The following is a 14,341-nucleotide window of genomic DNA, read 5'->3' on the forward strand; positions in this document are numbered from 1 at the left end:
GTAAAATGCACTAGAGTAATTTTCAAATTTTTAATTTGTAATGAAATTGTTGTAATGCAATTATTGTCATGTAATGAAGAAAAACAAACCATGTTACTGCAAACAAACAAGCAAGCAAAAACCACTTGTAAACACCTGTAGACTGTGAACATCTGTTTTATTTCATGCCAGGAAAGGCACATTCATACACTGAAACCAACTGTTTTCATAGGCTATATAATGTTATATGCATCTACACTCAGGCAGTGCATATATAATGATTCCCATGAATAAATGCAACAATAACATTAGCACATTTTGTTAACCACAAAAAGATATAGCACATATGAGCACTGACAATTTGTATATTTAGCATAAGAGGAAGTACTTGTGCACCCTGTAGTCCATACAGTTTTACTGACCTTTTACACCAAAGGAAACATACAGTACATTGCATCAGCAGCACTTGTTGGTTTTTGGAAAGTCCATAGAGAATATCTAACTTTTTAGAGGTGTCAATGCTAGGTCAGTGTATTTTCATTCTATTTCTCTCTATTTTGTTCCAGTTGCATAAGACCAGTCATGTTGCATCCGCATTCTGTCAAAATGCATATATAACAGACCAGCACAGTGAGTACAGATGTCCCTCTTTTTAAGGGAACTGTCTCCTTTGGCCGACTCATGTTTGTTTTTAAGCTTTGAACGCCCAGTTTCAAATCCAACAGTTTACACCTTTTGCTACTCAAAACAGTATAAACTATCCAGTCAACACATAAGCACTGTCAAGGAGCATAATAGACTGTGCTTTTACTCGCACCTTACTGTCCCACTATGAGACAAAGCAACACCCATGAATGAATGTTTTTCATTGAGCAAAATGTTCAGCTCATTGTTTCAGTCTGACACTATTAGATAAATAGGATGGACTGTAGAGTAGTAGGGGAACACACACTTGGTTTGCATTTTTCAGCTTAGAGACACAACAGCTTAAAGTGGTCAATACAACCACAATTTGTTATGGCAGTTGCTGTTATTTCAGAATAAAGGCAAAATAATACTTACACATTAAGAGGAACACTCATTTGATTAGAGAGGAGTGCACTGGGAATTTTTCAATATGAGAATATATTGCAAATATCTGTAACAACCCTTATACCCTTTCATATTCTGAACTCATGCAGGGCCTCAGTACTCTGTATCCTTAGGATATTATATAGCTTTGAAGAAATGGCATCTAGGATAAAGGAGGAGAACCATTCAGCATCCATGTTTGTTTACATCTTACTTCTTTTTTTGCAACCATTTCCCATAAATCTCTCATTGAGTATTACTTAATTTTCATGCAACTATGAACTGGTGATTTGGTTATATTGTGCTTAACATAGCCACACATAGCTTTTTGGAATTAGATTCTATATTAGAGTTCAATATATGGAAAATAAAGTGCTGTAATTTGGAAATAGATGAGCCAATTTCATTGACAATAGCTTTGATTGTGAGTCTTCATGTTTGAGATGGTGTAGACCGTGAGTGTGAATATGGTTAATAGGTGGCTAGTCTGCAGGTAAACAATGAATTTTTGTGTATCTCCTTCAGTTGTCATGTAATTTCATGTATGCATATGGTGCAATTATTAATTACATTTTGCATGTACATAAGCATATATTAAATGATGTTATTCCATTCCCCTCCACCATCTAGTCAGTATTTGACAATCAATTATTCCTCAGTCCAACACATTACTTTGCCAGCTTCTCACTGATAGATGTAGGATGGGCCCAATGATAAGTTAATAATCATTTTATAAAGGTAGGACAGAAGCTCTGCAGTACTTTACAGAATATTTGAGATAAAGGCAAGGAAATTCCATCATCATTTCATGGATTTTATGCCTTTTGCATGTTGTAGTAGTCAGTTCTTCACCAGAAACATTTCATTCACAAATCACAGATGGACATAGTCCTTTTGATCTCCAGGTACTGTGTCGCTTTGCAAACATGATGTGATGGAGCACAGACTCGTATCAAAAAGCGAAGCACAAACTGACTGTGTATTTGCATCCGTTCCTCTCGTCTTTGTGTTTGTTCCATCCTTCTCTAGTTGGCACCATGCCTATGTCCTGCTTTATCTTGAAGCACCAGTGGCCGTCCGCATCCTTAAGATGTGGCCCTGTATGTAACAGCTCTCAGCCTGGGAGCAGCCTTAAGAACACATGCCAACCGCCAAAAAAGGCCTTCTGCTTGGTTCTGTGACAAAACTAGACTCCTCGTTGGTTATTTGTCCATATGGTTATTGATTTTCAGTGTGTGAAGAGTGTCACTGACAGCAACTGTCATCTCTGTGTCTGTCTTGCAGCTGTCTTTTCTGGACATGTCAGGCTCCCATAGGAAGAACTCATGGAGGAGGGTGTTAACGGTGTCAGGACACTCCATCATGACCATGTGACTTCCTTCCTCAATGACTTTTAAGAATGCAAACAGGAGGATCTACACAAGGAGGCAAAAATGAATGAAGAACATTACAATAGCAATAAACAGCACAAACACAACCTTCTGTATTAACGATCACATGTTAAATCAGCACTCGTTCCCGTATGAAGATGTACCATACCTCTGCCATGCGCTGGTCCTCATCCATGGGCACAAACTTGTCGCACATGCCATGAACCAGAAGAATGGGCACAGTGAGCTCAGCATGATAGACCTCATCCCCCTCAGGCCAGTACTGGCCACTCATCATGGCTCGCAGGACAAACGGAGACACATTGAAGGCATTGCCCTGTTTTAACAGCTGCTTTTCTTTGGCACCCTGACGGGCAAATCCAGCTCTAAAGGAGAGAGAGAAAGGAGGTGTTATTTTTAGGGTTTTCTGTATCACTTTTCAACTGTTAAAGCAAACACTTTTTTTTCTTTGCAATGAGAGAGGTTGCTGTGGTGGGTCATTATTTTTTAGGGCAATTTTTGGCACCACACAAATGCTGATCTTACTTGAGGAAGCTCCAGGCCAGACATGGTGACAGACAGTGAAGGACGCAAGATGGCAGCTGGAAGATGGAGCAGAGGCTGGGCTCCAGAGCTGTGGGACCACCTCCATTGATCATCACCACCTTATGGACCAAATCAGGATATTCATGCGCCAGGAAGGTGCAAAATGACACTCTGGAAGAGATATAATTAGATTGCATATAAACAACATGTTGCATCTTTCAGTGGTGAAAGATTTTGAAAAAAGGCATCTCGCAAAGACTCACCCATATGAGTGGCCAATGAGAATGTTGCGTTTACGAGCATATCTCTTAAAGATGGCACGTAGGTCCTCTGCCAAGGCATAAAAAGTATAAGCTGCAGCAATCTGTGGGGCAGTGCTAGCGCCATGCCCCGCCAGATCCGGCGCGATGACCTCATAGCCCAGCCTAGAGAAGAAGTCCAGTTGGCTGCCCCAAATGTCAAGAGAGCCTCCCACACCGTGCACGAAGAACAGTGCTACGTCTGAGTGTGTCCCTTTGCAGCTTGAGATCACCCTCTTTGAGTCAATGAACACAGTGCGCTTGGGCTTGCGACGGCGGCGGCGAGGAGGTGGAGCAGGTTTCTGTTCCCCAGGAGTTGGAGGAACCGGAGGGGGAACAGGGTTGGGGTCTGGAGAAGAGGGCATTTCTTTGTAGTCAGCCAGCTCCACCTCCACAGTGCTACAGGGCTCCAGATCCCCATCTTGACACTGCAGGATCTCCGAGTGCAAAACATCACCAAGATTCTCAATCACCAGCTGGCCGTTGCGGTAGACTGTGATCTTCCTCTTACAGTGGACACTGCTGCCGGTGTTGCTCTCATTATCCTCAGGAGAACTGTCGTCATCACAGTCACCTTCCAGCTTCTCCTTGCCTGAAACTTCTTCCGTCACTAAGGACTGACGCTCGGGGACGATGTGCCGCACTCGCAGGACTCTCCCAGGTTTCACCTCCACAAACTCAAATCCATCAGAGGGTTCTGACGACTCCAGGGGCAATACCAGACTGGCAGCCTTCCCAGTCAGGCAGCACAGTATCCCTTCAGTGATGCTGGTCAGCATGGCGCTTCCCTGCATAAACAGCATCACAGATACAACAAAGCAGATCACTCAGATGCTTGACTGGATATATAGCTTGAAAGCATATTATGAAATAAACAAAATGGAAAAATAGACAATGTATGAACATATGGGTGGGTTTGTGAAGCTTGTTACCCTACTCTGATTATCGTTTCTTTACTTGTGTTTTCTCACAGTTTCAAGCATTATAAAGGGTCCAGGTTTGCAGTGTTTGCAAATGTCAACAGCTCACCGGAAAGAAATTGTGTCCCAGTTTGATTCCTATAAAATTGGGCCCAAGCTGTTTCCTAGCAACACAGTTACAATGAAACAGTCTTCTTTATCCTTTCATCAGACCAGAGGCAGTGTCGGGTGAAATGAAACACACCAAGTGCGCAGATGCTTTCAGTTTAACAGACAGCAAACCACCATGCTAATTCAAAATACCATAGTGAGTCTAAGTGCAGCACCAACAGCCTTTGTAAAGCTCTACCGACACACTCACCTGGGTGACAAAGCAGCTTAACATTCAGAGTCCACCTTCATAAACACACAACATGAAAACAATACTTGTCCCCTATGTCAGTGAAGACCGACCATTGACATGCCGACCTAGACGTTTGCTATTAATAACCCCTCCATTTCACATGGTCAGAATCAGGATATATATAAATAGAAAACATCAGTCATATGGCCTGACTGCATACAATGTCTCCTACCAGTATGACAGCAGTTTTCCAGGCTTTACCATTTCTAGTGGAGTTGAGACAGAAAACAGTCTTTGTTTTCCTGCTCAGGTCCGGTCACAGCTAAACTGCATATTGTCATGTTGTGTAAATGAAACATCACTAGTCTCCACTTTTCATACAAACACAGGCTGGTTATCTCAGGGAAACAGAGTGGGAAGAGTCACGTCTACATGGTAAGGCTTTGTTGTTTCCTGGTTACAGAAACTGTGAAGCAGAGCTCAGTATGCACGTTACTGCCTACAGGGCGGACAGTCACATCACTGCTCATAACATATCATACAGTAGGCATGTTGAGATAAGATGTTGAGAGACAAAATGCAATATATATGAATGGATAACAACAGCTTGGCTAAGGTAAATAAATATGATAGACTGTTAATGCACAGGTCTGGCACAACAGTGAGGGGGAAATGGAGCTGGTTTACCTGTGCACACACAGGAGGGTTCATGTGTGAATGTGTCTGTGTGCAAGTGTTGTTGTTGGCAGGATGGTCTGAAGGTCAGTGCATCAAGAGCTATCAAGTGTATCAATGTTAACCGACTGTCCTGTCTTTCTGCAAACATCAACATGGAGCGTCGACACAAGAAGCAAACAGTCAGTCTGCAGAGCTGCTGCAAGCCTTGTCTATCTGTCTATCTATCTATCTATCTATCTATCTATCTATCTATTGATCTGTCTACCTCTGGTGGTTTTTCTGTCATTTTATTATGAATCAATCAGCCATGTCACATCAGCTACAAGTGGTGCATGAAAGGAGTTTCTGAACCCTGTTTAACAGTTTGGATGTCCCTGGCATAAAGATACCACTTCCCCTCATTAACAGAAAACTAACTACAGCAGCACTGATCAGCAGCTCTGTCATTTACATCAGGGATTCTCCTGCTGACCTACTATCCCTCACTCCCATCAACCAGGATTTCAATATGGCATCTGAAATCCCCCCACCCTTAAGTCAAACAGGCTGAAGGTTACTCAGCATGTTCATGTTTTTTGGGGTTTTTTTTTTTTTTTTGTCTGCATTGCAGAATATATAGGTTGATATATCTGCCAAGTCTGACCCTAACACACATTTGGTACACTGTGTGCTGCTCTATTTCCAAAGCGTGGGTTTACACACGGTACAGTACAGCGCAGTCTGACATGACACCAGCAAAAGAAATGCGTATATGTGCAAAAACTAGACCATTATATTAAAAAAAAGGCCAAATGCACAAATGCCCTACATGGCGTTGCTGGTTTCTATGAGCCTATGATGCCAAAACACCAAGCCATAAATCACAATACCAGGCTGCCTATTTCAATCGCTTAACTCCAATCATTACGTATCATGTTTCTTAATACTGAAAATATAGCAGTTTGTAAGTGTAATACATTAATCAATACCATCGCTTGACATTTAGGCCTTCCTGAAGGATTAAAAATCCGTAGCAGTCTTTTGGAAGGCCATGATTGCAACGCGTATGTCACTGATAGATTTTTACATTTCATTGTGAATTGATAACAGTCGATAGATGTATTATTTTTGCACTGCCACAAGACAAATGCATGCAGCAATCATGCAACTGCTTGTCGATGCTGATGACAATATGTTGCACAATAAACATTAGCTCATTAGACAACATAATGCAATCAAACTCGACCCCCTTACCTGCAGGATTACTGATGACTGAGGTGATTAGAAATCTGCACCAAAAGATGACAGTCAAGGGCCGATGAAACTGAACTGAGAAAAACGTTGCATTTGGTGCAACAGCTCGTCTACGCTAAAGACGCTGCAAAATAGTGAAAGCGTCTCATTGGCCTTGTTAGACTTCTATCACAAAACACGGAGGGGCTTGCATTGATGATAAAGCATGCATCTGTAAAATTGTGCCAATTGCATTTTAATAAGGTACCCATTACGATAACAGACGGCAATGTTTTTCTCCCTCAGCATCCACTGCGCATCCAGGCCAGACCCTACCCACCCCTAGCTGCCCATGTATCCGCAGCAGCCACAGCAGTCTTCAGGCAGCTTGGCTCCTGAGTGGCAGTGCGCAGGGCGAATAGAGGAAGCGTGTGTGCTGAGAGGAGGCCAATGGGAGAGGCTTGCTTCCCTGTTGCTGGGGCTGACAGGACAGCAAAACGCGTGCGTGCGTGCGTGTGCGTGTCGCGGTCAGGGAGAGTGACTGAAATGATAAACTATCAGTCCAGCTATTCATCCAGACAGGCCGATCCGGGCCATGGTCTGGCCGCAATGTGCACCTCCCTTTCATATTCTACACCTGTTTGAAAATAATCCAACCGGAATCATCATGAGCCGACAACTGATTGCAGTTGCCGCATCACTGTAAGGAGACATGACCTTTACGTTTCAGCACATTGTGTTTAAATGCGCTGTCTTCTTGCGCTGATGTGGGACAGGCCGGTGCCTGTCACGAATAGACAGCGATGACGTTTGTGAGACGGGCGGGGAGCCTGTGAGTCAACAGCTGGGCAGTCTCTGCTGGTGTCTGGCGGCCAGTGTAAATAACAATTATTCTTTGTGTTTATGCCAAGCAGGTACCGCTGTTTCAATGGAAGGATTTAGAAATAAATTAGGCCAATTAACATGTCAGGATAGTTTACTGTATGTGGAACTCTTCCCCTCCCACATTCACTAAGAAAACAAAATACAGTCTAAAAAGAAAAGGCAATTTCCTTATTATCAGAGAACAAACAACCCTCATGCAACAACTCATTCAGAATGTAAATCTTATATTGTAGTGTACCTAGATGAACACTTACATTTTCTCAGTTGTAACCGAATCCTCAAATGATTATTATGGTTATTTTATTTCCTCACGTTTCTTTTTTTTCCACAGCCTCATTACTGTCAAGCAGAATTCAGACCTATTAGTACAAATAATTTCAATACATGCACATACTAAATATCTCTTGCCAACATACTTATTATGTGAATGCTCACATTCGTAATGATGTATCCAGACATTCATGCAGAGGCATGAAGAGGATGGTCTTGCCATAATGTATAATGACAAGGGCAATGGCTCGATGTGGGGCAGATTACCTGCTGTGATACACAGATTTGGTTTTAATTTATTCTACAGTATTATCTACAGTATTAGCTGCAGCCTTGCTACCTTATTTTAATTTGTTGTATTTCGACATTTGCTGTAATCTTTAATGCCATAAACCTTTATCTGAGTCTAGTTTACATTGCTGGTACTGTAAGGTTCAGATGGAAACGGTACATAGTGAAGAATGTATTTACTGGAAAACCATATGAAAATATATATTTATAGGCCTTTATATTTTATAATATGTATCTATTATTTTGTAGAAATGTGTGTTTATGACATGGGTCCTGATGGATACTGTTCAGCTGGAATAATAATATTGGGTAATTGTATGCAAGTCTAAATACATAAATAAAGACACATTTTTAGTAGATTCCTATATATTGCCACAACTATTTAGCTGTTTGACTGTTGAAGGGAATTACATTTAGGTAGCAGTGGTGCACTGAATAATAAATATGATATGATATGATATGATATGATATCATTTGACTGAGACCCATTGAAAGTTAAGTCTTGTGTGTAGTGATTTATGATAACTACACTTACAGTCATGTATTGAGAACAGTGTGCATTTAAAAAGAGAAATATTACAATGTCTCAAAAAAGACGTGCTTATGAAATTGAGGGAAAACTATAAATACATCAATACTACCTTTACTACCCTGAGTAAAAACTCTCAGGCAGAGCTTACGCTCAGGCTGCGTACAAATCCCATTTCAGACCTTGTGTCGTATCTCTGGACCCGTAACTTCGAACCAGGACCTTTAAGTCAGACCCGTGAATGTTGCCAATAACCCGTGTTATTAGTGAAGCATGGTGTTGACGGTCGGAGCACCGAGTTTAACCTTGAAGGCGCTACTCAGGGGAAAGACATGTTGGTTAAATCCAGCAAGAAGCATTTCAATTGGCTGAAAAGTCTGAGCCAATCACTGCGCTTCATATACGGTGGTGGTTAGCATACCTGTGACATTCACAGTTCTCATGTCTGTGTTAACTGTATAAATATCTCAAAATGAACACTATGCTGGCGTCTTTTTCCCGACTGCGTGGAATAACTTACTTCAGCAGGTAACGAGAGTTGCACATTTCTGCCCAACGGACAAACGGAAACGCGAACGGTGCTTGTTTACGATGCTAACAATGACGAACTAGCTTAGCAGTGCGTTAGCAGCGTGGATAGGATCATGGAGGTTGCTAGTTTACTGAGTGGAAATATTTCGTTGGTTGATGTTTAATCTAACTATAGCTTAGTGATATCTGGGTAAACCAAAGTTCGTAAAACTAAACGAAACATTTCTCTATATTCATGAAGACTACACATGTCATGCGTATAATGCTGACACAATTCCTACATTTATAAATATTAAACAACAGGATTTTGTGAGTTAACAGTGACAATTTGCTTTAAATCTATACATTAAGAAATTTCATCATTACGTTGATTGTAGAAAGTTAGGCATATGCAGTCCATAAAAGTATTACAACTTGAATGTTATTGCAGCAGTTCTGTGGCAAAATATAAGAGAATAGTATGTCTTTAACCTTTTTAATCTGTGTCCTCTAAGCAGCATCCCCGCAAGGAACCTGGCAACAGTGGGCACCTCTCCTCTCAGATTATTCAGCAACTGGTTCGCCCCCAGAGCAGCTGCAGGACCTCAGCTTTCCAGATGTGGGCCACTTTCTTCACAAGCTGAGGGTTCAGGAGTGTTCCAGCAGCTTCCGTGGCAGTACCAGCAGGTGCGGACACGGAAAAGAGGAACAGAGTATCAGCCCAAGAACCTCAAACGCAAGAGGACCCACGGCTGGATCAAGAGGATCAGCTCACAAGGAGGCATAGAGGTGCTTCTACGACGCATGTTGAAAGGACGGAAATCACTCTCACACTGAAGGTTCCTATTGGAAAAACCTGTTAAGACTTTCATGAAACAGACATTGGTTCTGAAAAGATGGAGAAGCTCAGCAAATAGGAAAGAACTTGTGTGCGGGGTCAATTGGTGATACTGGGTGTGGGTGGGGTTTGGCATTCCCACTGCATTTACACTGGGCGGGAGAGTGGAAACTGGTCTTCAGCAAACAAGTTACATTTTCCTTGAGGCTGTCTGCAAGTCTGGTAGTTTCACCCAATTGGTTTTAATGGGGCGTGATTTCATAGGTATTAAATGATACTCAACACCTCTGTAATGTTATGTCATAATAATTAAATGTAAGCAGACCATGGATTTTTTTTTTTTTTGTGCGTGTGTGATATTTGTTTGAAAGATAAAAATATGACTTCAATAAAATAATCTTGCAAAATTACTAACAGAATTCCCTCAGCTGACTTTAACTTACAAAAAAACCAGTTTAAAGCAAGAGGTTGTGACCACTAAAAAATGAGAGAACATAAATTTGACATTAACTTATAATTTTGTATGCCAGACAATGACACACACATGAGTAAGTGAAAATACAGTGTCATTTTTTTCCATTTTAGGAAGCGATTGGTAGTAATTGAATATTATACAGTGAAACTACAGTTTTAGCTCATGCTCATGCATTAACAGTAGTTAGTTCAGTGTGAATGTACAAGTAACTTTTTGGAACAAACTAATTTTAACATATTCACTGCTGCAAGTTGTGCCTATACATTTCTAATATCCCGTTGCGAGATCCTGCATTATATGTGAACGATTTAGACAAAAATAGTTTCATCAGCAACCTCATTAGTTACATTTACAGCCCCAGAGGAGAGATTCCAGCGCTGTTGTTCAACTCATTTTAAAACATTAGTATTTTCACTGTCGTTCTCTCTGTTCTTATCCGCTGGACTCAGGTATGAGCAGCGGCAGCATAAAAACACAGCGGACACACAGCAGAAAGCATTTGTGTTGTTTTCACTAGTGCTGCATGCCACCACCGACCTTTACTGGAGGATTGGCCTGTTACATAATCACTTCCTAACCAATCAGTGCGTTTCCTTGTCTCTCTCTTCACACGTCGCCCGCTGATCAACCAATCAGGGACGTCGATTCTCGGCCGGTAACCGCCCCCGAACAGACGAACAACAAAAATGGAGTTGTGAACTAGTAGCAAGTTAGCAACTAGAGGACGTTCAATTTCAGGTTTTGTGTTGTTACCTTTACGTGAGTGAAAGTTTCTGAACTGACCGAAGTATCGTGATGCGACCACATCAAAGTCACACGTAGTTTGTATTTCAAAACAGGCGTAAGAAGCTGTCGAGCGGGTAAACAAACCGGTATCTTGGCTACGACGAAGACAACAAGGTTTAGCAGCTAGCCGGCTAAAAGAGTAGCATCTGCTCGTTTTCACTCTCGCTGCGCGGAGCTGGACAACAAACGGAGACCGTGACACGGGCAAAAATGGAGAAGGTACGTTCACAGGAGGCTCTTTACTTAATCGTCGTGCCGGCTTGGTTGTTTTTATTTAATTGGAATTGATAGATATGTTGTTTACGTGGTGGCAAGTAAGACCTGGTCTCTGTCACGTCATACCACATTAATATCAAGTTATCTGATTAAATGAAGAGTTTTTTGGCTGTGGTAGTTGGCCTTACCGTCCGGGACTTTCCCCGAGGTACAGCTATGGGCACAGGGAAGCGTTTTTGTTCACATTGTTGTGCTCTGTTGCGTCCACAGGGAGATTTCCTGAAGGGGCTACCAGTCTACAACAAAAACAACTTTAGCAGGTTCCATGCAGACTCTGTATGTAAAGCATCAGTAAGTGATTACGCCTGTACTCAAAGTCCTAACATTGAGATAAAAAAAAACACGTTATCAGTTCATTGTGTAATTTAAGTCTTAAATTCAGTAATTTTGGTCACATGGTGCAACTTTTTGTATGAGGTAATTCTTTCTTCTTCAGTTTACACACTAATGTGGATCTCAATGTTGTTGTAGAACCGTCGACCGTCTGTGTATCTTCCAACCCGAGAATATCCATCAGAGCAGAGTAAGTACATGGACTGAGAGGGTGTTCATTGAGCTGGAGAAACTATACATTTCTTTCTATCAAAATGTTAAATATTGGTTTTATATTTCTGTTATATCTGAGTAAAGCAGTATTCCCTGAGCACACTTAACAACTTTTTTTCTTTGCTCAGCCGCAGTCTCAATTTCAGCCTTCCTTTCAAGGAAATCACTTTCACTTCTAGGATGACAGTGTAGTAATAAATCAGTCTGTTTGTTTCTATGGGAACAACTGATTTCCACTCCTTTTTGTGCACCTTGTAACTTTGTGTCTCTCATGATTAAATAAGTGTCTGTTGTTTTTCCTCAGTCATAGTCACAGAGAAGACAAACATCTTGTTGCGATATCTTCATCAACAGTGGGACAAAAAGGTACATTTTTTTTTAAGGGACTCTTAAGTGCTGATGCATTATCAGTGACAGCAGAGTTCCTCTGTGTTGCTGTTAAAAATTAGTTAAATGTCCTCTTTCTTTTCTTGTGTTGTCAGAATGCAGCGAAAAAGCGAGAGCAGGATCATGCAGAGGGGGAGAACACGGCGCCTCCAAGAAAAATTGCCAGGACAGACAGCCGAGACCTGAATGAGGATTCATAAAGCAATGTGCTGTCAGTGCACACCCAGCAGAGACTGACCTACACAAACAAAATACACACACAGATTCAGGATATATGTTTGCAAACCCAGGCCTTGGCACTGAGGCACAGGAAGATACACATATTTCAGACCACAATTGTCATGATATTAACTTCAAAAGCAGAGAGATTTCCGTAACCAAAAGCTTAATTTCCTCAGTTTATTTACTGCGTTCACTTGGTATATCCTTTACTTCCAAACACCTATGCCTCAGATTGTAGTCTTTGTAGTTTTAAAAATTACATACATCTACCTCCTTATTACTCAACCCCACTGGATTTCATTCATGTATGCTCACAGAGTTTCTTTTAAATATGCAGGGAATTAAATCATCGCTTCTCTGCTGCCATTTATGGGTTTACAGTTGTAGTTATTCATACCACCTCTGAGATATGCATGTTTTAAGTTTAGGTTGTATTTGTGATTAAGTGGTATGTCATCTTTTTTGGCTCCCACTTCATTTGTATTTTTTTTAGTTCTGAATTATGTAATGACAGTGGTCTTTAAAATATTATTTTTGCTCTTCCTTTATGTGATTACTGTCATTACAGAAACTGAAAACAAAACTGAATTTTTTTTCTTTGCTTAGATTGATTATCCATTCAGGGTTTGTTATGGACTGTGTTGTGGAAAAAGATGAGAAATGTTCTCTTCTGATGAATAATGATTCATTGCCTTAAGTGGAAGTGAGTGTGTTTTCACTGTCGCTGATCGCCCCTTTGGTTTACAGTGTTGTTTCGAGAAGAAATGAACCACTGCTGAATGGAGTGGATATTAGCATGTCCTTTCAATAAGGATGCATTTAAGCCAGTACAGTCATGTTAGAGGATGTTGTACAGTGTGACCTGCAGGTTTTGTAGCCATATTCATGACTTATAAGCAGAGCTTGTGTCTTTATAATTGCACAGTTAGCAGAGTATTTTCTGAAGGGTACACAGGTATGTGTAAATTTACTCTTTGGCTCCACTAACACGTAGTCTTCTTCTCTAAGGGCTGCTGTCAATCCTTGTTATAAATGTGCCATTCACATTTGCTGAAATAGGTCGATCAGTTGAGTCATACTGAGTGAATATGTGGTTGGATTGACAAGCTTTTGACAGCAGGTTTAAGTAAACAGTCTGTGTGCTGCATGTAAAGATGGTGAAGCTTATAATGCTCTGGAAGTTTTGTATATTTGTACAGTGTCTATATCGTGATTGTTCTGACCCTTTTATCAGGAAACAAGACAACTACTCGCTCTTTATCTTCCCTAAGGCAGCCGTATTGTTATTTCACATTGTTTAGCCAAATTATTCTTTTACATGTTTGGTCAGAACAAAGAACATTATTTTATTTAATTTGCTTTGCACCTTTAGAAAAACCACTTTTTGCAAATTTATAAAGAGTAATCTGCAAATTGTGTTGGCCACATTTTTAATGTATGGCATGGTTTCAAGTCTAATTTGTTACAGACTGGTTTACAGAGTATATTTTCAGTTGTAATGTTTGCTGCTTATGTAAATCAAACCAAGTAGAATACACACTGTGAGTTTCTCAAGTATGACTTTAAACTGAAGACGTACAGTGTTTTATTTTTCCCGACTCATTATAGAAAAGTGTGCTAATTCTGATTTTGTGATATGATTTGCATCACATCACCTGATTTAAGTTTGGTATGTGTTTATTGTTAAATGCTATGCTTTGAGTTTATTGTACAAATGCATTGTTGTCAATTCCAAGATCTTGTTCTGTATAGATTACACTATGAATACAGTAAATGCTATAACTCTCAAATAGCATGGAATTAATTTTGTTTTATCATTATTCGGAGTTTGTTCTGTTTTGAAGAGTTCAAATTTGCATTAACATACTATATTACATATTATATTTCATATTTCTGGTAAACAAATCA

The 14,341-nt window shown here is 40.6% G+C and overlaps 3 protein-coding genes across 5 annotated transcripts; 2 read left to right on the forward strand and 1 right to left on the reverse strand.

The window, feature by feature from the left end:
- Window positions 1–140: 140 nt before the first annotated feature.
- Window positions 141–9,537, reverse strand: LOC139628933 (protein ABHD8-like). 2 transcript variants are annotated; one of them, XM_071491152.1, is made up of 5 exons: window positions 9,396–9,537; window positions 3,230–4,053; window positions 2,967–3,137; window positions 2,590–2,806; window positions 141–2,465 (listed from the first exon to the last, which is right to left on the reverse strand). In XM_071491152.1, the coding sequence occupies exons 2-5, from the start codon at window positions 4,042–4,044 to the stop codon at window positions 2,253–2,255; spliced, it is 1,416 nt and encodes a 471-aa protein (XP_071347253.1). In that variant the 5' UTR covers window positions 4,045–4,053; window positions 9,396–9,537; the 3' UTR covers window positions 141–2,252. The 2 variants fall into 2 exon arrangements, with proteins under 2 accessions (XP_071347253.1, XP_071347252.1); XM_071491151.1 differs by lacking the exon at window positions 9,396–9,537 and adding an exon at window positions 6,440–7,678.
- mrpl34 (mitochondrial ribosomal protein L34) lies at window positions 8,764–10,151 on the forward strand. 2 transcript variants are annotated; one of them, XM_071491154.1, is made up of 2 exons: window positions 8,764–8,921; window positions 9,422–10,151. In XM_071491154.1, exons 1-2 carry the CDS (start codon window positions 8,866–8,868, stop codon window positions 9,738–9,740), a joined length of 375 nt encoding a protein of 124 aa, XP_071347255.1. In that variant the 5' UTR covers window positions 8,764–8,865; the 3' UTR covers window positions 9,741–10,151. The 2 variants fall into 2 exon arrangements, with proteins under 2 accessions (XP_071347255.1, XP_071347254.1); XM_071491153.1 differs by having other exon boundaries at window positions 8,776–8,921; window positions 9,419–10,151.
- Window positions 10,152–10,841: 690 nt separating this feature from the next.
- LOC139628935 (DET1- and DDB1-associated protein 1-like) lies at window positions 10,842–14,223 on the forward strand. The gene is made up of 6 exons (XM_071491156.1): window positions 10,842–10,954; window positions 11,056–11,221; window positions 11,489–11,569; window positions 11,750–11,801; window positions 12,129–12,190; window positions 12,307–14,223. Exons 2-6 carry the CDS (start codon window positions 11,213–11,215, stop codon window positions 12,409–12,411), a joined length of 309 nt encoding a protein of 102 aa, XP_071347257.1. The 5' UTR covers window positions 10,842–10,954; window positions 11,056–11,212; the 3' UTR covers window positions 12,412–14,223.
- Window positions 14,224–14,341: the final 118 nt, after the last annotated feature.

This window comes from Trachinotus anak, unplaced genomic scaffold (genome assembly GCF_046630095.1).
Source record: "Trachinotus anak isolate AG129_WGS33_773 ecotype Australia unplaced genomic scaffold, CSIRO_AGI_Tana_v1 ptg000012l, whole genome shotgun sequence".
NCBI classification, from domain to species: domain Eukaryota; kingdom Metazoa; phylum Chordata; class Actinopteri; order Carangiformes; family Carangidae; genus Trachinotus; species Trachinotus anak.

Excerpts from the sequence above, each read along its gene's own strand:
- LOC139628933 (XM_071491152.1), bottom strand. The coding sequence starts at position 4,044 with ATGCTGACCAGCATCACTGAAGGGATACTGTGCTGCCTGACTGGGAAG. Across the intron at positions 2,807-2,966 it reads CTGGCCTGGAGCTTCCTCAA|AGCTGGATTTGCCCGTCAGG; the intron begins GTAAGATCAGCA and ends TCTCTCCTTTAG. Across the intron at positions 2,466-2,589 it reads AGGACCAGCGCATGGCAGAG|ATCCTCCTGTTTGCATTCTT; the intron begins GTATGGTACATC and ends CTCCTTGTGTAG.
- mrpl34 (XM_071491153.1), top strand. The coding sequence starts at position 8,866 with ATGAACACTATGCTGGCGTCTTTTTCCCGACTGCGTGGAATAACTTAC. Across the intron at positions 8,922-9,418 it reads GGAATAACTTACTTCAGCAG|CAGCATCCCCGCAAGGAACC; the intron begins GTAACGAGAGTT and ends GTGTCCTCTAAG.
- LOC139628935 (XM_071491156.1), top strand. Across the intron at positions 11,802-12,128 it reads AGAATATCCATCAGAGCAGA|TCATAGTCACAGAGAAGACA; the intron begins GTAAGTACATGG and ends GTTTTTCCTCAG. Across the intron at positions 12,191-12,306 it reads ATCAACAGTGGGACAAAAAG|AATGCAGCGAAAAAGCGAGA; the intron begins GTACATTTTTTT and ends TTGTGTTGTCAG.